This window comes from Sorex fumeus, unplaced genomic scaffold (assembly GCF_029834395.1).
Source record: "Sorex fumeus unplaced genomic scaffold, SorFum_2.1 ptg000309l, whole genome shotgun sequence".
Classification (NCBI taxonomy): Eukaryota; Metazoa; Chordata; class Mammalia; order Eulipotyphla; family Soricidae; genus Sorex; species Sorex fumeus.
In genome coordinates, this window is record NW_026606366.1 from 337,613 (window position 1) to 363,639 (window position 26,027).

The 26,027-nt window shown below is 57.9% G+C and overlaps 2 protein-coding genes across 2 annotated transcripts; one reads left to right on the forward strand and one right to left on the reverse strand.

Moving 5' to 3' along the window:
- The first annotated feature begins 1,887 nt into the window (after positions 1-1,887).
- DENND1C (DENN domain containing 1C) lies at positions 1,888-18,764 on the forward strand. Its single transcript, XM_056109547.1, has 23 exons — positions 1,888-1,999; positions 3,785-3,849; positions 3,934-3,977; positions 4,090-4,139; positions 4,535-4,654; positions 4,735-4,804; positions 4,986-5,066; positions 5,514-5,579; positions 5,674-5,727; positions 6,574-6,684; positions 9,040-9,140; positions 9,247-9,292; positions 9,410-9,511; positions 9,600-9,725; positions 11,438-11,542; positions 14,655-14,745; positions 14,841-14,881; positions 14,972-15,043; positions 16,294-16,338; positions 16,414-16,521; positions 17,013-17,083; positions 17,630-17,837; positions 17,920-18,764. Exons 1-23 carry the CDS (start codon positions 1,983-1,985, stop codon positions 18,508-18,510), a joined length of 2,385 nt encoding a protein of 794 aa, XP_055965522.1. The 5' UTR covers positions 1,888-1,982; the 3' UTR covers positions 18,511-18,764.
- Positions 18,765-19,072: 308 nt separating this feature from the next.
- On the reverse strand, positions 19,073-24,954 carry CRB3 (crumbs cell polarity complex component 3). Its single transcript, XM_056109552.1, has 5 exons — positions 24,846-24,954; positions 24,362-24,552; positions 21,989-22,065; positions 20,050-20,193; positions 19,073-19,708 (listed from the first exon to the last, which is right to left on the reverse strand). The coding sequence occupies exons 2-5, from the start codon at positions 24,441-24,443 to the stop codon at positions 19,637-19,639; spliced, it is 375 nt and encodes a 124-aa protein (XP_055965527.1). The 5' UTR covers positions 24,444-24,552; positions 24,846-24,954; the 3' UTR covers positions 19,073-19,636.
- Positions 24,955-26,027: the final 1,073 nt, after the last annotated feature.

A 26,027-nucleotide genomic window follows, 5' to 3' on the forward strand; every position in this document is an offset into this window, starting at 1 on the left:
TTTTTTTGCTTTTGGGGTCACACCCAGCGACGCTCAGGGCTTACTCCTGGCTCATGCACTCAGGAATTATTCCTGGCGGTGCTCGGGGGACCATATGGGATGCTGGGAATCGAACCCAGGTCGGGCCGTGTGCAAGGCAAATGCCCTCCCCGCTGTGCTATCACTCCAGCCCCCCTTATTTTAGTTTTTATTTTTATTTTTTAATTTTATTTATTTATTTATTTTCCTTTTTGGGTCACACCCGGCAATGCCCAGGGGTTGCTCCTGGCTCTGCACTCAGGAATGACTCCTGGCGGTGCTCGGGGGACCATATGGGATGCTGGGAATCGAACCCAGGTCGGGCCGTGTGCAAGGCAAAAGCCCTCCCCACTGTGCTATCACTCCAGCCCCCAGCATTGCACCTTTAAAAAAGAATAAATTCAGTCCAAAAATCGGTTCATAACCTTTGGAGTTTTTTTTTTCTTTCTTTTTTTTTTTCTCAGTTTAGGCTATACCGGGGGTAACGTTCAGGGCTGACTCCTGGATCTGTACTCAGGAATCAGGCCTGGAGGAACTCGGGGAACCCTACGGAGAGCCGGGAATCAAGCCCGGTTTGGCCACATGCCTGGCAAGTGACCTACCTGCTTTTTTTTTTTTTTTTTGGCTTTGTGACCTGGCGATGCTTTCTCCTGGCTCTGCACTCAGGAATTAGTCCTGGCGGTGCTCAGGGGACCCTATGGGATGCTGGGAATCGAACCCGGGTCGGCTGCGTGCAAGGCGAACGCCCTACCCGCTGTGCTATCACTCCAGCCGTTTTAAAAAACAAACAAAAAAAGTTTATTCTCTCCCAGTGTTCTCTCTCTCTCTCTTTTTTTTTTTTTTTTTTTTTTTTTTTTTTGCTTTTTGGGTCACACCTGGTGATGCTCAGGGCTTCCTCCTGGCCCCACACCTCCACACTCAGGAATTACTCCTGGCGGTACTTTGGAGGACCATATGGGATGCTGGGGATTGAACCCAGGCCAATTGTGCTCAAGGCAAACGCCCTACCCAGCCCCGTACCCGCTGTTTTATCTCTCAGGTGTGGTTCAGTTTGGGGGGGCTACACCCAGCTGTGCTCACAGCTCACCCCTAGCTCCCAGTTCAGGGAGCACCCCTGGTGGTGCTTGGGGGACCCTGTGAGGTCCCCCGGGTCAAACCTATGTTGGCCACAACCAAGCGGCCTCCCCACTATCCCATCCCTGGGGCCCCAAATCACTGTTTAAACACTGTCCTTTGGGCCTGTTTATGTCTTTGGTTTGTTTTCTGGCCACTCCTGGCCAGGGGCTCAGGGAACCCTGTGGGAGGCCGGGGATCGAACCCGGGGCGCTGGCATTTCCCGCTGTGCTGTCTCTCTCTCTGGGCCGTGCCCACCTGGTGTTAACTCTCGATGTCACGACCACTCCCAGGGACGGGCTCGGGCCTCTCCGTGTGATGGGCACTCTCTGCGGTTGTGTGTGTCCATGCCGCTGTCCTCTGAGGGCTGCTGTCTGTCCTGGGTCCAGGCGCCCCCCAAGAGCCCCCTCCCGGGCAACCCCTCGTGGTTCTGTGGGGGATCCACGCTCAGCAGGGACGGGGCCAAAAGAACATTGAAGAAGAGGAAGAAGCAGAGACCAGGCCTGAACTCTTGACTGTGACACAGGGGGACGGGCAGGGGCTGGGGGAACAGGGATGAAGGGGTCATGGCAGACACCAGAGGTCGCCCAGCCTGGCAGGATGAGAAGGGGGGTCGTGGCTTGGAGGCCGCACCGTCTGCAGAGCCCACCCTCCTGGGGGCAAGGCAGGACGCCCGGGTTCTGTGCCCTGGGTGGGGGCGGGGGCCTGCCTCTGGGGACGTCACCCGCTAAACTTCCTCTCTCAGCCACACAGGAAGCAGAGTCGGCTCAGGGCGCAGCCCCGGGCCTCCGAGCACAGCCCCTGGGACCCCTGGGGAGAGAGAGGGCTCCTCCGGCCAGCCTGCAGTGACCATGGGATCCAGAGCTGAGTAAGAAGCTGCCCCTTCCCTAGCCCTCTTCGGAGCTGCCCAGACCAGCGCTGGTCCCAACCAAGCACCAGCACCAGCAAGCACTGCTGAGCTAGGCCGGGCCGGACAGCGGGTCCCTAGGGGCAGGTGTCTGGTAAATCTCAGCAGGATTCTTGGCCGCTCCGGGCCCTACTCTCTCCTTCCCAGGCTCTGAGCGACTGTTTTGCTACTCAGAGTGTGAGATCTTGGCTTGAGGATGGGGTCACACTTCCGGGAGCCCCGGGGTAGGGGGTGCGCAGCTGGGGGAGGGGCGGGGCGGAGGGAATCGTGTGTGTGTGTGTGTGTGTGTGTGTGTGTGTGCACATGTGGTTGTGTGGGATATGGGTCAGCAGGAGCCTGAGAACTGGGGGTCCCCTCGTGAGGACTCTGTGTCTTTGCTAAGGTAACAGAATTCCCTGCATCTTTTCCATCTGCAGTTAACGCTCATTTTCTTCCTCTGGCACCCTCGCCAGCGATAGTACGACCGGTTGGCGTTTGTCTTGCATGCGGCCAACCCAGGTTCGATCCCCGGCATCCCATATGGTCCCCCAGCACCGCCAGGAGTAATTTCTGAGTGCAGAGACAGGAGGAACCCCTGAGCATTCCTGGGTGTGACCCAAAATGCAAAAAAAAAAAATCTCTCTCTCTCTCTCTCTCTCTCTCTCTCTCTCTCTCTCTCTCTCTTTCTCTCGCTCTCGCTCTGAGCCCATTCCCAGAGCTCTGCGGGTGGGGGATATTGGTGGAGGTGGCCAGGGAAGGTTCACAGGGGCACCGGGCACGCTGACCTCCCTCCTCAGACACTAGGGGTCAGCTCCTGTTGTCCCCCAAAATCTCACACAGAGATACAGACACACAAGCAAACATGGACGTTGACCGTGCCCGCTCACACTTTTGGGATGCACACACAGGCCCAGGCCGCCTAGCACAGGTACTGGACAGTTGCAGCCTTGCAGGTCGATGTGGAATGGAAAACAGAACACACAACGTGAGTGCTTGCACCTGCATTCACACACCTGCAAACACACACTTGCATACACACACCTGCAGACACACACACCTGCAGACACACACCTGCGTACACACACCTGCAAACACACGCTTGTATACACACACCTGCAGACACACACCTGCATTCACACACCTGCAAACACACACTTGCATACACACACCTGCAGACACACACACCTGCAGACACACACCTGCATTCACACACTTGCAAACACACACTTGCATACACACACCTGCAGACACACACACCTGCAGACACACACCTGCGTACACACGCTTGTATACACACATCCGCAAACACACACTTGCATACACGCCTGCCCACACACACCTGCATACACACACCTGAGCACACACACCTGCAAACACACACAACTGCGTGCACACCTGCATGCACACACCTGCATACACACACCTGCGTACACAACCTGCATACACGTCGGCGTACACAACCTGCATGCACACACCTGGATACACACACCTGCATACACAACCTACATACACATACCTGCATACACACACCTCCATGCTCACACACCTCCGCTCCCACATATGTCATCTCACGCCCATATGCTCACACAATGACACGATCACACTCAGCTCTGCACACCCAGAACCAACACCGTCGCCCCCACTGCTTCACACACCCACTGCCACCAGGGCTCAGGGGCCCAAGTGTCCCCCGCACCACCCTCAGCTAACCCACCCCCCCCACCCCGACGGAAGCGCCTCTGCACCAGAGTCCTCCTGTGTCCACAGGGAGGAGCCCCCCGCCGTGTTCGACTGGTTCTTCGAAGTGGCGCGTCCCCCGTCCCTGCAGGATGGTGAGCCGGGGGGCTGTGGGTTTGGGGCAGCTGGAGGGGGAACTGGGACCCCGATCAGTGGGGCCTTCTCGTTTCTCCCCGCAGACCCCCTCATCCTTCACCAGTTTCCCCGGAACTTCCGGGACCAGGTATGCAGGCTGGGCGCATGCTTCCCCTTGCTGGGGGTGGGGGTTATGGGGCGGGGGGCGCTCGCTGAGGGGAGCCTCCCAAGATCCAGGAATCATCTCTCTCCGCACGCAGGAGGCCATGCAGATGGTGCCGAAGTTCTGCTTCCCCTTTGATGTGGAAAGGTATGGGGGGGCATGGAGATCCCCCAGGGCCAGGAACTCGCACCTCTAAGGAACCCTTGAGATTCAAACAGCCAGATGCCCTGATACCCAAGGACCCCGAGACCCAGATACTCTGGGAACCCCAAACCCCAATAACCAGGCACCCCAAAACCCAGATACATACCCAGAGACCCAAAAATCCAGGGACCCAATGCCCACATACCCAGGTTCCCTGATGCCCCCATAACCAGGGACCCCAACATTCATACATCCAGGTACCCGGAGACCCAGAAATCCAGAGCCTGGGCCTTCAGTCTCTCACCCCTAGTGGCCTCTGCTCCCAGGGCCCGGGCTGGTGGACCCCATTCCAGGAGATCGTTGGGGGTCTGGGGACTCTGAGCCTTTTCCACTGACAGGGAACCGCCCAGCCCAGCTGTCCAACATTTCACCTTCGCCCTCACGGACCTCACCGGCACCCGTCGATTCGGTTTCTGCCGCCTTCGGCCGGGAGCTCAGAGCTGCCTCTGTATCCTCAGGTGGGCAGGCTGGGGTGCAGGGAGGGACCCTCCCCCCACCTTGGGACCCTGGGATGCAGATGTGTGTCTTTTCACCCCAGCCACCGGCCTTGGTTCGAGGTGTTCTACAAGCTGCTAAACACAGTGGGGGACCTCCTGGCGCAGGATCAAGTGAGATCACACCCTTTTTCCTTGGAGGGTGGGGAGGGCTCCCAGTGCACCCACCAACCCCACCCCCCAGGCCGGCCACCCCAGGCCTGACCTGATCCACCCAGGACCTCCAAGCCTGAGATCAAGCCCCCCTCCCCCCAGCCCACTTTTCTTACCCCGCCATGACCCCAACCTCACACAGGTTCCTGAGGCCGAGGAATTGCTACTTGAGATCCTGCAGGAACCGCTGCCAGGACCCCAAACCTCTGCGGGGCTGAATCTGGTGAGCGGGGGCTGGAGCGATAGCACAGCGGGCAGGGCGTTTGCCTTGCACGCGGCCGACCTGGGTTCGATTCCCAGCATCCCATATTGCCCCCTGAGCACCGCCAGGAGTAATTCCTGAGTGCATGAGCCAGGAGGAACCCCTGAGCATCGCCAGTGTGGCCTTCAAATTAAAGATAGGGGCTGGAGCAATAGCACAGCGGGGAGGGCGTTGGCCTTGCACGCGGCCGACCTGGGTTCGATTCCCAGCATCCCATAGGGTCCCCCGAGCACCGCCAGGAGTAACTCCTGAGTGCATGAGCCAGGAGTAACCCCTGTGCATGGCCAGATGTGACCCCAAAAACAAAGAAGCTGGTGAGCAGCCTCCTTCCTGCTGGCCGTTCAGGCCGATGGGGAGGTTTGCACCCCAGACCCTGAGGGTCACCCCCCACCTGTCTCTCTCCCCCAGGTCTGTGGAGGAGCAGTTTCCAGCACTCACTGCATCCTGCCCCCTGCTCCCGGGAACAGCAGACCGGTGGGTACCGAGTCTGGGGGTACCAAGGAAGCTAGGGCCCCCAGGTGAGACCAACCTCCGACTGACCTATCTCCGCACACCCCACTTTCAACAGCTTTCCTGCTTCGTGGCCCCAGACTCAGCCGGTCTGCCATCCATTCCCGAGAATGTGAGTAGGGGCGTGAGAGGGAAAGAAGGGGAAAAGGGATGGAAGGGACCAGAACCCAGAGAAGGATGCCAAATCCTGGGATTCCTTTGCAATCAGCATTACACTCTGGAGGACCAGAGACATGAGAGTTTTTTTTTTTTGGGTCCCATTCGCCTAAGCACCAAAAAAAAAAAAAGAGCCGGGAGTAACCCCTGTGCATCGCCAGGTGTGACCCAAAAGGAAAAAAAAAAAAAAAAAGCAGAGACCAGACTCCACCCAGACTCCACCATGATTGGCCAGAACTAGGCTGGCCCCGCCCCCTGGACGAAGCAATTGGGTAGCATGAATTACTAGCCCCGCCCCTCGTAAAAGGTCGTGAGGGGTGGAGCCTATCTATCCCAGGGGGCGGTACCAAGACGGGCTTCTTTATAGCTCCGCCTCCTTTGGGCGGAGCCAATAGGAGATGGGCGGGGCCAACCCTAGCCTTGCTTAAGGGCGTGGTCGGGCGGTGCACAGGGGTTCCTCCTGGCTTTGCCACTCGCCTGGCTTTGCTTTTTTTTCTTTTGCTTTTTGGGTCACACCTGGCCATGCACAGGGGTTACTCCTGGCTCATGCATTCAGGAGTTACTCCTGGCGGTGCTCGGGGGACCCTATGGGATGCTGGGAATCGAACCCGGGTCGGCCGCGTGCAAGGCAAACGCCCTCCCCGCTGTGCTATCGCTCCAGCCCCGAGATGAGAGTTTTTTTCATGCAGGAGAGCAGGGGGGGAATCTCTGCACCCCTGAGTGTCTGGGTGCAGCCCCCTGGCGCTGCCAGGTGTGACTCAGCGCCCAAACCAGCCAACAAACATTGCGCCCTCATCCTCAGAGGAACCTCACGGAGCTGGTGGTGGCAGTGACGGATGAAAACATCGTGGGACTGTTCGCTGCGCTCCTAGCCGAGAGAAGGATCCTCGTGACCTCCAGCAAGCTGAGCACGGTGAGAAGGGACGGCTCTGCCCTGGGGACGGGGCGACCTGTCTGATTCCTAGACTAATCCTCCTCCCTCACCCACACCCCACCCCACCCCGCACCCACGCCCTGAGAGCAATGAGCACCAAAGGCAAAATTCTTACTCTGCCCTGGAAAAAGTTTGGTGGAGTTGGAGCCTGGCTCTGCCTTAGAACTGCAGGATGGGAGAGGAACAGACACAGAATGACTGCATGCATTGGTGGGATATAAAATATATATATATATATATATATATATATATAGTAGGGGCTGGAGCGATAGCACAGCGGGTAGGGCGTTTGCCTTGCACGCGGCCAACCCAGGTTCAAATCCCAGCATCCCATATGGTCCCCTGAGCACCGCCAGGGGTAATTCCTGAGGGTAGAGCCAGGAGTAACCCTTGTGCATCGCCAGGTGTGACCCAAAAAAGCAAAAAAAATTTTAAAAATTAAAAAAATAAAAGATATTTATAGGAGCTGGAGTGATAGCACAGCGGGTAGTGCGTTTGCCTTGCATGCGGCTGACCCGGGTTCGATTCCCAGCATCCCATATGGTCCCCCGAGCACCGCCAGGAGTGATTCCTGAGTGCAAGAACCAGGAGTAATCCCTGAGCATCGCCAGGTTGCCTTGCATGAGTCTGACCTGGGTTCGATTCCCAGCATCCCATATGGTCCCCTGAGCACTGCCAGGAGTGATTCCTGAGTGCAAGAACCAGGAGTAACCCCTGTGCATTGCCAGGTATGACTCAAAAAGAAAAAAGAAAATAAAATTTATAGTAGAAGAGAAATATCCATTGCCAGGGAAAATAGAGGTATGGAGGACTGGTCAATGGTTGGATCTAACCACAAGTGTGTGTGGGGCTGAGGGTAGATAAGATAGAGAAGAAACCGGTATGATAATAATTGCTGGGAATGACCACACTGGACAAGATCTGGGGGTTAAAGGTAGGTAAAGGGATAGGCTGATAACCTTTCAGTATCAGTATTGCAAGTCACATTGTCCAAAAGCGGGGAGAGAGAGAGAGAGAGAGAGAGAGGGAGAGAGAGAGAGAGAGAGAGAAAGAGAGAGAGAGAGAAGAAAAGCACCTGACATGGAGGCAGGCAGGGGTGAAGGGTGGAGGGTGATGGGAGGGAACCTGGGAACACTGGTGCTGTACACTGGTGGAGGGATGGGTGTTGGAATACTGTGTGACTGAAACCCAATCATGAACAGCTTTGTAGGGGTATATCTCCAGTGATGTAATCAAAAAAGCTTTGTTTTGTTTTTTTTTAAAGGGGGTGGCTGGAGCGATAGCACAGCTGGTAGGGCGTTTGCCTTGCATGCAGCCGACCCAGGTTCGATTCCCAGCATCCCATAGGGTCCCCCGAGCACCGCCAGGAGTCATTCCTGAGTGCATGGGCCAGAAGTAACCCCTGTGCATCGCCGGGTGTGACCCAAAAAAGCAAAAAAAATAAAAAATAATAAATTAAAAGGGGGGACGAAGCAGTTGTACAGCGAGTAGAGTGTTTGCCTTGCATTTGCCTTGTGCACAGTGGACCCAGGTTCAGTGCCCAGCATCCTTTATGGTCCCCCAAGCACCAGCAGGAGTAATTCCTGAGTGCAGAGCAAGGAGTAACCCTTGAGCATCGCCGGGTGTGACCCAAAAAGAAGTTAAAAAAAAAAAAAAAAAGAACTGCAGGATGGATTGCGCTATAACTCCTCCTTTTAGGGGAAAAGTAAAAACACACACAGAGACCAGACTCCACCACGATTGACCAGAACTGGCTCTGGACGAAGCAATTGGGTAGCATGAATTACTAGCTCCGCCCCGAGTAAAAGATCGGGAGGGGTGGAGCCTAACATCAGCCTCAGGGGCGGTACCAAGTCAGGCTTCTTTATAGCTCCGCCCACTTTGGGCGGAGCCAATGGGGTAGGCGGGCCCAATCCTAGCCTTGCCTCCTCCGTGCTGGGACCAATCAGTACAGCCGTTGCCCCCGAAGGGCGTGTTCGGGGCGGGCTCATTACTAGCTCCGCCTCTTTTGGGGGCGGAGTCAGTGAGCAAGGCAATCCCCAGACTTGTGAATTGCTCCTTTGCCTAGGAAGAACCAGGTTCTGCTGAGTCCCGGTTTACACCATCTGAAAATGCCATTTGCCAAATATTTATTTGGCCTTCATGTGCTGGGCTTGGGGTCCCGGTTCCGAGAGATAGAACAAGGAATGAGTCGCTTGTCTTGCATCCTGCACACTTCCCGTTCAATCTCAGAGCACTTACCAGGGATCACACTTGTAGGAAATAACAGTGTTGGCTGGGTGGGAGGCAGAGAGCAAGCTCTGACTCCAGACTCCCCCCCCAACCTGTCCTCAGCTGACATCCTGCGTCCACGCTTCCTGTGCTCTGCTCTACCCCATGCACTGGGAGCACGTGCTAATCCCCACGCTGCCGCCCCATCTGCTGGACTATTGCTGGTGAGGCTCGGGGGGGCCTGCAGGGAGGAGCCTGGGGTGGGGAAGAGAAACCCAGACAACACCTGCCTGATCGATGATCTGTCCTCTCTCGCGTCCGCGTCCGCAGCGCGCCCATGCCCTACCTCATTGGAGTGCACGCCAGTCTCGCCGAGGTGAGGCGAAGGGACAGAGGGGGCGGGAGGGGGAGGGTGGTCCTTCCCTCTGCCTTCCCCCCCACCCCACCCCAGCCAGAGATGCTTAGGCTCGGGGCACGCCCCTCCTCCACGCAGAGAGTGCGGGACAAAGCCCTCGAGGACGTGGTGGTCATGAACGTGGATGCCAATACCTTGGACACGCCGTTCGACGACCTGCAGACGCTCCCTCCGGATGTGGTCAGTGCCGGACCGTCCAGACCCGGTTGGGAGCTATAGACGCTCACGCCCAGCTGCACGCCTCTCGGCCTCTGTCTGTCCTCCCCAGGTGTCCCTGCTGCGGCTGCGGCTAAGGAAGGTCGCGCTGGCCCCCGGGGAAGGCGTGTCGCGGCTGTTCCTCAAAGCCCAGGCGCTGCTTTTTGGAGGGTACCGCGAGGCCCTGGTCTGCAGTCCGGTGAGCAACGGGGATGCCAAGCGCGCCCTCGTGTGGGCTTCCGAAGGGTGGTTCGGATTCAGAAAAAAAATGATGGGTGGGACCAAAGTGACCGCACAACAAGAAGGGAACCCACCCCCCCACCCCACCACCCCAACCCAAGCACAGCCAGGAGGAACTCCTGAATGCAGAGCCAGGAGCAACCCCTGTGCATCGCCGGGTGTGACCCAAAAAGCAAAAAAAAAAGAAAAAAAAAGAGGAGAACTTGCCTTGCACGTGGCCTAGCTGGGTTCAATTCTTAGCATCCAATATCCGTCCCCTGAGTAACGCCAGTTCCCTGAGCTCAGAGCCAGGAGTAAGCCCTGAGAACTTCAGAGTATGCCCCGTACCTCTGTGAGAAAATTGGTATGCCAGGTTGTAGAGATTGTACAGGGTTGGTATTTGTTTGTTTGTATGTCTTGGGTTTTTCTCTTTTTTGCTCTTTTTTTGGGGGGGGGGGGCGTTCATACCCGGCGATGCTCAGGGGTTACTGCTGACTCTGCACTCAAGAATTGCTGCTGGTAGAGGCCGGAGTGATAGCACGGTGGGTAGGGCGTTTGCCTAGCACGTGGCCGACCGGGGTTCGATCCCCGGCATCCCATAGGGTCCCCCAAGCACCGCCAGCAGTAATTCCTGAGTGCAACGCTGAGCATAGTTGGGTGTCACCAGAAAAAAAAATTGCTACTGGCAGCACTCAGAGGGTCCTACAGGATGCTGGGGATCAAACCGGGGTCGGCTATGCAAGGCGAATGCCCTACCTACCTGCTGTACGATTGCTCCAGCCCCCGATGTTGTACAGGGCTTAAGGTTCTTGCCTTGCATGCTGCCAACTCAGGCTCAAATTCCTGGCATTGTATGTGGTTTCTGAAGTACAGGAGTGATGAACTCAAAATCCCACTGTGGATTACTGGCATGGCCAGAAATCTGATCTTCTGACTCTTTTCTTTTCTTTTTTTGGTGGGGGACACCCAGCACTGCTCAGGGCTGAATCCTAACTGAGCTGGGAGAAATAAGGGACCATATGGGATGCTGGGGATCAAACAGGGTGCAAACTATGTGCAGGGCAAGCACCCTGCCCTCTGTGCTATCTCTCTGGCCCTCAATCTACTAACTTTCTTTTCTTTTTTTTTTTTGCTTTTTGGGGGTCACACCTGGTAATGCTCAGGAGTTACTACTGGCTCTGTACTCAGAAATTACTCCTGGAGGTACTCAAGGAACCATATGGGATGCGAGGGGTCGAACCTGGGTTGGCCATGTGCAAGGCAAACGCCCTACCCGCTGTGCTCTCGCTCCGGCCCCTCGATCAGCTCATTTTCAACACCCTCTGGGAATGCAGCTAGACCACAAAATCTTGGGGGAAGGGTTTCTATTCCGTAACCATTTGTTGTTTCTTTCTGCTCTTCCTTGACAATTTGTCAGGAATCTGCTTCCCATACAGCCTCTTCCTGCATTCCAGCCTATGAACCCCCAAGTCAGGTTCTGTCCACCCCCCTCTGTCCACCATCGTGCCCAAGGCTCCCGCTGCCCTCCATGTAAAGGCCCAGTCATCCCCCAAGCCTGCGAGACCCTGAATAGTATCAGGCACACCACAGGCGCACAAACAGCCTTTGCTACATGGCTGTAAGGTGGAATGAGAGACGCAGCTGGGGTCCAGGAGAGCCGCAGGAAGCTCTGCATGCCGGTCCTTCTTCCAGGGCCAGCCTGTGACCTTCAATGAAGAAGCCTTCTTGGCCCAGAAACCCGGGTCGCCCCTGCAGGCCTTCCATCAGCGGGCTGTGCACCTGCAGCTGTTCAAACAGGTGTGCTGGAACTCTGGGAGAGCGGGAGCAATGGGCGGGGCCACAAAGAGGGCGGAGCTATGTCTAGAGGGGGCAGGGCTAGAGCCATAGGGGCGGGGCTATGGCAATAGAGGTGGGGCTAGTGTGCTGAGGCCAGCGCTAAGGGGCGGGGGTAGAGCTATGTGGGCGGAGCTATAGTTGGATGGAATGGGCTAGAGAGAGAATGAGAGGGGCGGGGCTAGAGCTATATGGGCGGAGCTATAGTTGGATGGAATGGGCTAGAGAGAGCATGAGAGGGGCGGGGCTAGAGCTATGTGGGCGGAGCTATAGTTGAATGGAATAGGCTAGAGGGGGAATGAGAGGAGCGGGGCTAGAGCTATGTGGGCGGAGCTATAGTTGGATGGAATAGGCTAGAGAGAATGAGAGGGGCGGGGCTAGAGCTATGTGGGCGGGGCTATAGTTGGATGGAATAGGCTAGAGAGAATGAGAGGGGCGGGGCTAGAGCTATGTGGGCGGAGCTACAGTTGGATGGAATAGGCTAGAGAGAATGAGAGGGGCGGGGCTAGAGCTATGTGGGCGGAGCTATAGTTGGATGGAATAGGCTAGAGAGAATGAGAGGGGCGGGGCTAGAGCTATGTGGGCGGAGCTATAGTTGGATGGAATAGGCTAGAGAGAATGAGAGGGGCGGGGCTAGAGCTATGTGGGCGGAGCTACAGTTGGATGGAATAGGCTAGAGAGAATGAGAGGGGCGGGGCTAGAGCTATGTGGGCGGAGCTACAGTTGGATGGAATAGGCTAGAGAGAATGAGAGGGGCGGGGCTAGAGCTATGTGGGCGGAGCTATAGTTGGATGGAATAGGCTAGAGAGAATGAGAGGGGCGGGGCTAGAGCTATGTGGGCGGAGCTACAGTTGGATGGAATAGGCTAGAGAGAATGAGAGGGGCGGGGCTAGAGCTATGTGGGCGGAGCTATAGTTGGATGGAATAGGCTAGAGAGAATGAGAGGGGCGGGGCTAGAGCTATGTGGGCGGAGCTACAGTTGGATGGAATAGGCTAGAGAGAATGAGAGGGGCGGGGCTAGAGCTATGTGGGCGGAGCTACAGTTGGATGGAATAGGCTAGAGAGAATGAGAGGGGCGGGGCTAGAGCTATGTGGGCGGAGCTATAGTTGGATGGAATAGGCTAGAGGTTGAATGAGAGGGGCGGGGCTAGAGCTATGTGGGCGGAGCTATACGATGGAGGGGGCTAAAGGGTGAATAAAGGGGCGGGGCGAGAGCTAAGGGGGCCAGAGTGGTGGATTCCTGGATCCCAGAGCACAGAGCTGGGGTGGAAAAAAGGGACTGGGGTTGATTCCCGGGTCCCTAGGGACAATGCTGAGGCCAGCGGGTGGATTTTCTAGGCTTCTGAGGGTGGAGCTAGGTCAGATGGGCGGAGCTAGCACTCGATGGGTGGGGCTGAGACGAAGGGCTAGTTCTCTGTGGGTGGGGCTTAGGTCAATGGGGCGGGGTCAGTGCTACAAGGTAAGTCTGGAGGGTGGAGCTCCCTGAGTCTATAGGCAGAGCTGCAGCCAAAATGTGGGGTTAGAATGAACTGGGCCACACTGAGGCTAAAGAGACAGTACAGGGGGCTGGAGCAATAGCACAGCAGGGAAGGCGTTTGCCTTGCACGCGGCCGACCCAGGTTCGATTCCCAGCATCCCATAGGGTCCCCCGAGCACCGCCAGGAGTGATTCTTGAGTGCAAAGCCAGGAATGACCCCTGAGCATCGCCGGGTGTGACCCAAACAGCAAAAAACAACAACAACAAAAAAGACAGTACAGTGGGTAGGGTGATTGTGTTGCATGTGGCTGACCCAGGTTCAATCCCCTGCATCATATATGCATCATATATTCCCCCAAACACTGCCAGGATTGATCCCTGAGTACAGAGGCAGGAATCAGCCCTGAACATTGCCAGGTATGGCCCAAAAATAACCACCAAAAAATGGGCCGCATACACACACACACACACACACACACACACACACACACACACAAAGACAGAGCAAGAGAGGAAGAATTCAATCACTCGTGAGAATTCCCATCTGAGTTCCTGCAGATTAACATCTTGTCTGGCATGCACTCAGCACCGTGAGAGATAACGCAGCAAGCTGGCCACGTGCTTTGCATGCCAGAGGCCCCCATCCTGGGAGTAAGTGTCCCAGCCACAAGCTGGGAGTAGCCCCTGAGCACCACAGGGTGTGTCCAAACCAACACACACACACACACATCCCTGAGGATATTGTGGTGGTGGAACCAAATTCTTCCATCCCGGGACACCACCAGAAATAATTCCTGAGGGCAAAGCCAAGAGCATCACGGGGTGTGACCCAAAAAAGCCAAAAAAAAAAAAAAAAGAATTCTTCCATCCTAGAGAGTTTAGGGCCTGTTGGGTCAGGAGACCCATGGACACTGACCACCACCTTCACTGCATTAGTGGCTGAACCCTGTATCCACCTGACTTTCCATTTATTCTGCTGGTGGCAGGGCGGAAGGCAGACCAGATCACAGCCGTGGGTACTCCGGGCTACTCCTGACTGTGCTCTGGGGTGACCTCTGGAGGTGCTAGGGAACCAGATGTGGTGCCAAGGATTGAACTGGGGTTGGCAAGGTGCCAGGCAAGCCCTTACATCTCTGTACCAGCTCTATACTGACTTTCCAATTTGTGTCTTTCTTTGGGGGGTGGGGGTGAGGGGGATGTTTTGGCCAAACCCTGCGATGCTCAGGATTCCTCCTGGCTCTGCAGTCAGGAATTACTCTGGGGGGTCCTCAGGGGACCCTATGGGATGCTGGAGATCGAATCCAGGTAGGCTGTGTGCAAAGGAAGCATCCTCCCCGCTGTTCCATCCTAAGAGTCTGGGCTCCTGATTTTCTGATTCTTTTTTTTTTTTTTTTTTTTTTTTTGCTTTTTGGGTCACACCCGGCAATGCACAGGGGTCACTCCTGGCTCTGCGCTCAGGAATTACCCCTGGCGGTGCTCAGGGGGCCATATGGGATGCTGGGAATCGAACCCGGGTCGGCCGCGTGCAAGGCAAAAGCCCTACCCGCTGTGCTATCACCCCAGCCCTGATTTTCTGATTCTTGTCCCCACCGTTCCCAGTTCATCGAAGGCCGCTTGGAGAAGCTTAATACAGGAGAAGGTTTCTCGGACCTTTTCGAGCAGGAAATCACCAGCAGCGGGGCTTCCTCGGGTAAGCCCTGCACCCCCCCCCCCCCGAAACGCGCGCGCGCGCACCCCTCCCCCCCCAAGCTCCTTCCTCAGTCCATCTTTTCTCCCTCACTCCAGGAATCCTGCGCTCTTACCAGCTCTGGGCAGACAGCCTAAAGGTAATGAACTTGGAGCACTTGTCTTTGTGCTTCTTTTTATTTGGGGGGGGGGAGGCATTGTTCCTTTTCTCTGTGTCACTCTCTCCCCAGAAAGGTGGGGGTGCCCTCCTGCATTCGGTCAAGAGCAGGACCCAGCCGGCCGTCAAGAACATGTACCGGACGGTGAGGGGGTCACTGGGGGGCTGGGGTGGGGATAGTGCAGATGACCCCAGCTGGCAAACAGGAGCAGCCCCCAACACTGGGATGAATTGTCTTTTTCTTTTCTTTTTTCTCCTTTTTTTTTTTGTTTTGGGTCACACCTGGCAATGCTCAGGGGTTACTCCTGGCTCTGTACCCAGAATTACTCCTGGCGGTGCTCAGGGGACCATATGGGATGCTGGGAGTCGAACCCAGGTTGGCCGCGTGCAAGGCAAATGCCCTACCCGCTGTATTATCACTCCATCCCCTCTTTTTTTATTTTTTCTGGCACACACCCGGTGATGCTCAGGGGTTCCTCCTGGCTCTGCACTCAGGAATTACTCCTGGCAGTACTCGGGGGACCCTATGGGATGCCGGGGATCCAATCTGGGTTGGCTGTGTGCAAGACAAACATCCAACCCACCGTGCTGTCCCTCTGACCTTCTCCCCCAGTGACTTTCTATTGGTCATCTTTATATGGGAGAGTTTCTTCCCTACGGGACTCTGACAAAGTGGGGTGGTGGGGGAACCCCTCTGTTCCTTCTCAGATGGTCCATGTCAGCATCTGTTCTTTGATTTTGCTCCTGAGCCCCCAAATTGGGCTTTACTCCCAAGCCCAAAGTTCTATAACTCCAGTTGTTCAAACCCTTGCTGGTTTTTTTTTTTCGAGGCGGGGGAGGGAGGATGCTCGGGAATCACTCCTGGCAGGGCTCCTTTGGGATACTGGGATACTGGGGCTCAAACCTGGGTCCGTTGCATGCCAGGCAAATGCCCTTCCCTCATTACCCTTCTTGTTTTGTTTTCTTTTTTTCCTTTTTGGGTCACACCCGGAGATGCTCAGGGGTCACTCCTGGCTCTGCACTCAGGAATGACCCCTGGCGGAGCTCAGGGGACCATATGGGATGCCGGGGATTGAACCCGGGTCAGCCGCATGCAAGGCAAACGCCCTCCCCGCTGTGCTATCGCTCCTGCCCCATTACCCTTCCTGTTCTGCAGATACAATTTTACCATCTTGCTTCTGCCTCTTCCCATTTGGGGGGGAGGGGGCAAGATGGGGCGGGGGGGGGGGGGTCTATGTAGTTTTTTCCAGATTTTCCTATGGCGAGTGAAGGGATGGCAGTTCAGATAGGCCGCTTTGGGGGTGCACGGGGAATTGTGTGCGTCTGCCCCAAACCAGCCATGAATGTCGTCGGAGGAAATCGCTCTCCCGTTTCGTTCTTTTTGTTCCTCTGCAGGCCAAGAGCGGCTTGAAGGGCGTGCAAAACCTTCTGATGTACAAGGCAAGATCGGAGGCCCAGGACCCAGGGGAGGGGCGGGAGGAGGGGCCCCTGCTCACCCCCTCCCCACGTTCCTAGGATGGGGTCTCCTGCATGCAGAGAGGGGGCTCCCTGAGGGTCCCCACCCCTGCCAGCCGCTCAGACCGCCTGCAGCAACGTCTGCCCATCACCCAGCACTTTGGACGGGTAAGACCCCAGCCCCAGGGCACCCGGTCTCTCTCCCCTCCCTTAACCCCCCGGTTCCGGTGCCTACCCCAAAATTCAGTGCTCAGTGCTCCTATCCAGTGCTCCCTCCCTCTTGCCCAGAGCCCTTCACTCTCATAACTTTTTTTTCCCCCCTTTTTGGGTCATCCCTGGCAATATTCAGGAGTTACTCCTGGCTCTGTGCTCAAGAATTACTCCTCGCAGTGCTCAGAAGACTGCTATGGGATGCCAGGGATCAAACCCAGGTTGACCACATGCAAGGCAAACGCCCTCCTCACTGTCCTATTGCTCCAGCCCCTCTCGTAACTCTGGAGACACCCCCCAACCCCCACCCACCCCTCAAATCTGATCCTTGTGGGGCCGCTGCACTGACTCAGGCTCCCACAAGCCCCACCACGAGTGAATCCTGAGCAAAGAGCCAGGGGCCCTGGGCCCTGCCGGATGTGCTCTCAAACCGAACCTGATTTTTGCAGAATCGGCCTCTGCGCCCCAGCAGAAGATTCCGGCTGCAAGAGGTTCCTCCTGGGGGTTCCCTCAGGGAACGGTAAGGCTGAGAGGCAGGGAAGGGGCAAGGATGTGGGAGGGTGGGAGGTAAGAATTAACAGGGGTGGGCCGGAGTGATAGCACAGCGGGTAGAGCGCCTGCCTTGCACGCGGACAACCCGGGTTCGATTCCCAGCATCCCATATAGTCCCCCGAGCACCGCCAGGAGTCATTCCTGAGTGCAGAGCCAGGAGGAACCCCTGTGCATCGCCGGGTGGGACCCAAAAAGCAAAAAAAAAAAAAAAAAAAAAGATTTAATAGGGGGAGGGGCTGGAGCGATAGCACAGTGGGTAGGGCATTTGCCTTGCACGCAGCCAACCCGGGTTCGATTCCCAGCATCCCATGTGGTCATCTGAGCACTGCCAGGAGTGATTCCTGAGCGCAGAGCCAGGAGTAACCCCTGTGCATCGCCGGATGTGACCCCCACCCACCCAAAAGAAAAAAAAAAGAATTAATGGGGGAGAGAGTGGTCCTCATTCCGAGGGCAGACTTGGGAGCCACAGGCTGGAGAGTGTCTTTGATCACTGACGTTCCCCATCCTCACCCAGGAGTCCCCCTCTGGACCCCGAGGATGCCCAGGACCCTGGTGAAGAGGACACATTGGACGGCAGCTTCCTGGGATCTGGAGAGGAGCTGGATTTACTGAGTGAGATTCTGGACAGTCTCAGCACCAGCACGGCCAGGACTGGCAGCCTCCGGCCCAGCCAGAGCTTGGACTGTTGTCACCTGGGGGCTCTGGACAGCAGCTCCAGCCTGGTGAGAGGCCCCTCCCAGCACCCCACCTTCCCGGCCACACGCCACCGTCGGTCACACGCTCATTTCCCACTGCCCCGTCCAGCCCGACATCCCGGGAAGTCCCCAGTGGTCACTGGAGGATGAGGACGAGGACCCGTCAAAATCGCAGCCCCTGTGCCTGTCTGCCCCCTTGGAGTGTCTGCCACCGGCCCCGCCTCAGGACGCCCCTGCCCAGCTGCCCGTCAGAGCCAGTCCGGAAATCATGTCCTCATGCCCACCCACCCAAGCTGGAGCAGAGCCGCACAGCTGTGGGGTCCCTGCACCCCACCTCCCAGAGCCACAGCCCCTCATTCTCCACCTCTCGCCTCCCCAGAAGACAGCCGATGAGCCCAGAGCCCAGGAGAGGCCCCCTTCCCCGCCCAGCACTGCACCAGAACAGCCCCCCAGCCCCCCAGGGAGCCCCCAGCGTGTGGTCCCTACAGAGCCCAGCGTGGACCCCCCAGCCTTGGATTCTGGTTCTCCTGAGAGAACCCAGCTGTATTCTGGGGTACCGCAAGTAGATCGCAGCCCCCCGGAAGCCCTGCAGGAGCAGAGAGCACCCCAGTTTCTGAGTACAACTGCCAGCGACAGGCAGGAGACCCAGACCCAGGGTCATCCCAGAGTAGCAGAACTTAAAAAATGTTTTGAAAGTTAAAGGATGGGGGGGTTGGAGCGATGGTACGGCAGGTGTTGGCTTTGCACACGGCCAACCGGGTTCGATCCCCGGCATCCCATGAGTCCCTGAGCACCCCCGGGAGTGATCCCCGAGTGCAGGGGCAAGAATAAACCCTGAGCACTGCCCGGGGTAACCCCACAACAAACAGGAAGAATCAGGGTTGGGGGTTGGAGTGATGGGACAGTGAGTCAGCCTCTCGCTTTGCACGCAGCCAAACCAGGGTCTGTCCCTGGCACCACAAAGGGTCCCCTGAACCCTGCCAGGCGTGATCCCTGAGCTCAGAGCCAGGAGTAAGCTCTAAACACCACCAACCGTGACCCCCGCCCAAAAAAAATTAAATTAGAGGTGGACTACATCATAGATAGGACACTGCAGAAAGCATTTGCCTTGCTTGTAACTGACAACCCCCTCCCAAGTTTGATCCCCAGCACCTTAGGGTTGCCTGAGCCCTGCCAGGAGTGATTCCCTGAGCACAGAACCAGGAGTCAGACCTGAGCACTGCTGGATGTGGCCCAACTCACACACACGAAGAGTTGGGGTGCACAGGAGACCCCCTACCTCCATGACTTTGGATATTCAATAAAAACACAAAAGACTTGTCCCGCCTCAGTGTTTTCCGGTGCGTTTATCTGTGGGGGGGCCACTGTCTGCTCAGAGACCCTTCCCCGCCCCCCGTCCGTCCTGGAAGCGTAATCTTTTGCGTTACACGGAAGCACGATTCTTACTCTTTGGAGAAGGGGCCCCACTTCCAGCTGGCTCTCGGTCTCCGCAAAGAGTCCCTCCACTTCCAGGAAGCCCTCCGAGCCCCCCGGGATCGCCTGGAACTTTACAGCTCAGGTCTCAACAGCCAGCCGAGGGACCCTCCGCCTCTTCTCCAGCTAGCATAGCTCCAGCCCGCCCCACCACCAGCTCCCAGAAAACGACGGATTCATTCCCATCATCGGTGGGTGTCGGAGGAACTGCTTGTCGCTAAGAGCTCGACCCCCTGGAGGGGGTCTGCGAAGCACCTTCTTCCCTTAAGTCTTTAGGCATTGGGCAGAGAGGACTCAGCCTCCCCATAAGGTCCCCAACAGCAGGGAAGGGAGGCGGACGCGGGAGGGGGGCCCTAGATGGGCAGGCATCCCCGCACCTTCTCCTTGGAGTCCTGGGGAGCCCCGGCCGCGGCTGCGTGCGAGAACTGAAAGGAAAGGAAGAGGCGGGTGTTGTCGGACCCCGAGAGCCACCTCCGAGCCGGACGGGGGGCTGCAAGCGAGGGCGGGCAGGGGGGTCCCCAGCCCCGGCGGCGCCCCGACGTGCAGGCGGAATCAAGCGGAGGTGGCATGCTTGGCGGAGCGCGCCCAGGAGAGAGGTGGCCCCAGGCCCTCCCAAGTCCTCCAGGGCCATCCGAGGCAGATGTCCAGGCGCCGGGCAGTCCGGGGCAGCGGTCGCAGCGATGCTGGCTGGCCCCCCGGGCGTTCAGATGAGCCGCTCCTCGGGAGGCAGCTTGAGGTTGGGGGGCGGGGGCGCTCGGGCACCCACCTGCTCTTCACTGCTGGGCCGGTAGGTACCCTCCGTCTGCCGCTTCTCGCGAAGTTTCCGCACCAGCAGCGTCAGCCCCACGGCCACCAGCGCGGCGGCCAGGAGGGAGAAGACCACGATGATGGCAGTGGTGGCCCCCTGGGACTGAGGGAGAGAGGACAAGGGTGACGCATCCGCGGGGACACAGTGCCCACCCACCTGGGAATGCAGTGCCCCGTACCCAGGCGCACACGTGCACGCATGCACGCGCACACACCACTCCCGTTTTTTATTTATTGGTTGGGGGTCGGGGGGTCGGAGCCACATCTAGTGATGCTCGGGGCTGACTCGGGTCTCTGTCTCCACGCTCAGAAATTACTCCTGGCGGTGCTCAGGGGGCCACAGGGATGCTGGGAATCGAACCCGGGTCAGTCGCATGCAAGGCAAACGCCCTCCCTGCTGCGCTATTTGGAAAACGCTGTTTTAATTGATTGAGATTCTATGGTTTATGATACTGTTTTCTTTTTTTTTTTTAGGGGGAGAGCGTCACCCCAGTGGTGCTCAGGGCTGACTCCTGACTCTGTGCTCAGGGATCACTCCTGGTGGGGCTCGGGGGACCCTATAGGGTGCTGGGGATCAAATCTGGGTTACTTGCCTGCAAGGCAAGCGCCCTCCCCACTGAACTATTGCTCTGACACCACAATATTATTATTATTATTGCTTTTGGGGTCACACCCAGCAATGCTCAGGGGTGACTCCTGGCTCTGCACTCAGGAATTACTCCTGGTGGTGCGTGGGGGACCCTATGGGATGCCGGGGATTGAACCCAGGTTGGCTGTGTGCAAGGCAAACACCCTTCCTGCTGTACCATTGCTCTGGACCCACAATTAATAATGGTTTCTCCCTTGTTACCCTCTCACTGTGTATCTTCAAGTCTCACCCATGAGCAAGCACATTCTGTGTGTGTGTGTTTGTTTTCTTTTTGGGTCACACCCGGAAATGCACAGGGGTTCTTCCTGGCTCTTCACTCAGGAATTACTCTTGGCAGTGCTCGGGGGACCATATGGGATGCTGGGAATCGAACCCGGGTCGGCTGCGTGTAAGGCAAACGCCCTCCCCGCTGTGCTATGGCTCCAGCCCCGAGCAAGCAAATTCTGTACCTGCCCCTTTCCTTCTGACTGACTTCACTCAGCACGATTCCCTCTAGGTCCTTACAGGGTGCTACAAATTACATAATTTTTTTTGAGGGGGAGGGTTCTCCCTCAGAGCTGCATACTATTCCGCTGCATGTAGAGACCACAACTTCTCAACCCACCCGTTCATAACAGGGTATTTGGGTTAATTCCATATCTTCACTATTGTACTAAATGCAGTGATGAACACAGTTGTGCATATAAGTCCTTTTGTGTTTTTTGTTTTGTTTTGTTTTTACTTTTTGGGTCACACCCGGCGATGCTCAGGGGGTTACTCCTGGCTCATGCACTCAGAAATCACTCCTGGCGGTGCTCAGGGGACCATATGGGATGCTGGGAATCGAACCTGTGTCGTCCATGTTGGCTGCGTGCAAGGCAAATGCCCTACCCACTGTGCTATCACTCCAGCCCCATATAAATCCTTTCGGATGAATGTTTTTGTGTTTTGGGTCGCCCCCCCCCCCGATCTAGCACCCTCACCTGCTCTGTCTGGAACCCGCTCCCCAGCCCCCACATCCCCCTGCCCTCCCGCACATGGACACCTGATAAATCCCCCCTTAGCTGCCATCTGGGCTCAACCATCCCCTCAGCCTACGCCACACCCCGGATTCTCGGTCTCTGGGGCCTGGTCCCCCATCGGCTGTCAGGACTTGGGTCACGCACATATCGTGTCTTCAAAGAGCCGCCTCCACCCCATCCATGCTGACCTCTGATGCTCTGGGCCCCCCAATCTACTCTCAGAAGAAGTGAAGAGAACCCCAACTCACCAAGCCTCCACCACCAGGGTTGGGTTCCGGCTGGATGGTCGTATTGTTTCCGGTCTCACTCGTGACGGGCTCCAGTGCTGGGGAGGACAGAGAAGATCAATAAACCCCATTTCTCCTTCCCATCGCCGCAATCCCCTCCCCCCTCAGCCCCAAAACACACTCCTTAGAACCGTCTTCTGGGTCTTCCAACGGGACAGATTGTGGGTTCGAGACATGCTGGGGCTAGCCCAGCTGTTTGTTTGTTTTTAACTCTTTTTGACTTTTTGGGTCGCACCCAGAGGTTCCTCCTGGCTCTGCACTCAGGAATTACCCCTGGTGGTGCTCAGAGGACCCTATGGGATGCTGGGAATTGAACCTGGGTTGGCCGTATGCAAGGCAAACGCCCTACCCACTCTGCTATTGCTCCAGCTCCTAAAACTTTTTTTTTTTTTGCTTTGTTTGGGTCACACCCGGCGATGCACAGGGGTTACTCCTGGCTTTGCACTCAGGAATCACTCCTGGCGGTGCTCGGGGGACCATACGGGATGCTGAGAATCGAACCCGGGTCGGCCGCGTGCAAGGCAAATGCCCTACCCGCTGTGCTATTGCTCCAGCCCCTCCTAAAACTTTTTAAAGTGTATTTATTTTTGGTTTGGGGGCCACACTTGTCAGGGCTCAGGGAACCCTGTGGAGTGCCAGGGATCAAACCCAGGTGAGCCACGTGTAGCCAAGTGGCCTTAACCCCTGTAGTATCTCTCTGGCCCTTTTAGTTAGTTTTTGCACTGGGGCTCTGAGTAAGTGCTCAGAACAGACTCTTATCTCTGTGCTCAGACATCTTTCTTGGTGGGCTCAGGGGACCGACCCAATGCGGTGCCAGGGATCGAACCCCCGGTGGCTGGGTATAAAGCAGGCACTGTACTCTCTCTCTTTCTCTCCCCAGATCCATGGGTGGTTTGCCTTTTCTTTACATTTTTTTTTTAAATTCTTTTCCCTCTTCTGACCTTTCCCCTTCCAGGTCTCACAGGGAGCACAGAGCCAGGCGTCCGAGCGCACGTTGGGGGCGATTAGAAGTGTTTGCGAGGGGCTGGAGCAATAGCACAGCGGGTAGGGCGTTTGCCTTACACTGCGGCCAACCCAGGTTCGGTTCCCAGCATCCCATATGGTCCCCTGAGCACTGCCAGGGGTAATTCCTGAGCACAGAGCCAGGAGTAACCCCTGTGGATTGCCGGGTGTGACCCAAAAAGCAAAAAAAAAAAAAAAAAATAGAAGCGTCTGCGAGCCCGACCCTCCCCCGCCCTCCCCCATACCTCTCCAGACCTACTCCCGGCCAGAAGGAGCTGGGCGGGTCCCTCGAGGCCGATAGCGCTCTGACTCACACCTTCCCTCACCCCCCACCCCGGGGCGGCCGGCTCCAAGTCCGCCCTCACCTAGGACCAGCCCGACCCACCGGTAGCTCAAAGCCCCGGACCAGCCTCCACTTTCCAAACTCAACTCACAATTCCACTCCCGCCTCCCACTGCGTAAAAGCCCACCCCGATCGTTCCCAAGCCCGACCCCCCTTGGAGAACCGAGGTCCCCGCGACCCCGATCGCTCCCCGAGCCCGGCCCCCTTGGAGAGCCGAGGTCCCCGCGACCCCGATCGCTCCCCGAGCCCGACCCCCTTGGAGAGTCGAGGTCCCCGCGACCCCGATCGCTCCCCGAGCCGGGTCCCCTTGGAGAGCCGAGGTCCCCGCGACCCCGATCGCTCCCCGAGCCGGGTCCCCTTGGAGAGCCGAGGTCCCCGCGACCCCGATCGCTCCCCGAGCCGGGTCCCCTTGGAGAGCCGAGGTCCCCGCGACCCCGATCGCTCCCCGAGCCCGACCCCCTTGGAGAGTCGAGGTCCCCGCGACCCCGATCGCTCCCCGAGCCGGGTCCCCTTGGAGAGCCGAGGTCCCCGCGACCCCGATCGCTCCCCGAGCCCGACCCCCTTGGAGAGCCGAGGTCCCCGCGACCCCCGATCGCTCCCCGAGCCCGGCCCCCTTGGAGAGCCGAAGTCCCCGCGACCCCGATCGCTCCCCGAGCCCGACCCCCTTGGAGAGCCGAGGTCCCCGCGACCCCGATCGCTCCCCGAGCCCGACCCCCTTGGAGAGCCGAGGTCCCCGCGACCCCGATCGCTCCCGGAGCCCGGCCCCCTTGGAGAGCCGAGGTTCCCGCGACCCCGATCGCTCCCCGAGCCCGACCCCCTTGGAGAGCCGAGGTCCCCGCGACCCCGATCGCTCCCCGAGCCCGACCCCCTTGGAGAGCCGAGGTCCCCGCGACCCCGATCGCTCCCCGCGCCTCGGAGCCCCGCCCGCCGCCGCCCCCCACCCAGCCCACCCCACCCCACGCCCCGCGCGCGCGCGCACCGGTACTTACCTTGGCCTCGGACCCCGCCCCATCGGGCGGGCAGCAGCGGGAGGCCGAGCGCCAGGAGCAACCCCCAGGCGGGGCTCGCCATGGACCCGGCGACAGGCGGCGGCTGGCACCGGGCACCGGGCTGGGCGCGCGCTCGCCGCTCCTACCGCATCGCGGGACGGTCGGGGTGGGGGGTCCCTGCGCCCCGGCACCTGGGGGTGGCGAGAAGGAAGAAAAGTCCCGGGCGTGGGGGAGGGGGCAGAAGTCCCTGGCAGCAGGGCGCAGGCCCAAGGCAGGGGCGATCCGAGCCAGGGCACCCCGCATTCCCGCCCCGCCGCCAGCGCTCGAGGTCAGAGATTAAAGATTAACCCGGCCGGACTGCGCGTTCCAGGACCGGGGAGGGAAAAAAGGGGGAAAAAAGGAAAGAGGAGGAGGAGGAAGAGGAGGAGGTGGAGGAGGAGGAGGAGGGGACGCAGGGCGGAACCCCGCGGGCCCGCCTCCCTACCTGGCCCGGGACGCTCGACTTTGCTCCGGTCCCCGAGGCCGACCCCTGGCTCGAACCCTCCCGGGCCGCCCCGCCGCCGATCGCCCGGTCCCACTCCGGCCGTTCCGCCCGTTCACGTGACCCGGAAAGTTTAGTCACTTACCTGGGAGGGGCGCGCCACTTCCGGCCCGTGCACCTGAGCTCGGCGGAGAGGGCGGAGCCCGGCGCGGCGCACCTGTAACGGGCAACCAATCCCGGGCCGCGGCGCGGAGCCGAGGGGCGGGGCGCGCAGGTGCAGGGGGGACCGCCCGCCTGGGTTGCGGGCAGCGCTGGGGCTTATTATTTACTTATTATTATTATTATTATTATTAAGTTTTTTTGGGGGGCCACACCCCGCGATGCTCTGGGGTTACTCCTGGCTTTGCCCTCAAGACATCTCTCCTGGCGGGGCTCTAGGGTGGTAGGAATCAAACCCAGGTGGCAACGTGCAAGGCGAGATGGTACCCGCTGGACCATCGCTCTGGCCACCGCTGAAGAGATTTTAGGGGAGCGGGGAGGGCGTTTTTCTTGCACGCGGCCGACCCGGGTTCGATTCCCAGCACCCCATATGGTCCCCTGAGCACCGCCAGGAGTCATTCCTGAGTGCAGAGCCAGGAGGAACCCCTGTGCATCTCCGGGTTTGACCCAAAAAGCAAAAAAGAAAAAAAAATTAAAAATAATTATATCGAATGCCAGACACAGTAACAGCAAAGTCTCCAATGGAGACGTTACTGGGCCCGCTCGAGCAAATCGATGATCAACGGGAGGGCCTTTACCTTTTACCTTTTAAAAATAATTAATGTGGGGGCTGGAGTGATAGCATAGGGGGTAGGGTGTTTGCCTTGCATGCGGCCGATCTGGGTTCGATTCCCAGCGTCCCATATGGTCCCCTGAGCACCGCCAGGAGTCATTCCTGAGTGCAGAGCCAGCAGTAACCCCTGAGCATTACCGGGTGTGACCCAAAAAGCGAAAAAAAAAAGAGAGAGAGAGATTTTAGGGGAGGTGGGTCCTGGGACTCTAGTGTCTGAAGGTTTTCAAGGTCCTGGGAGCATCCGGATGTGGAGCCCCTGATGAAAAGGAGTCTGCGTCTGCACGCATGCACGCCTGGACAGCAGACATCTGTGCACCTGTGCAGAAAACACCTGCATTAGGGGGAACTCCTGC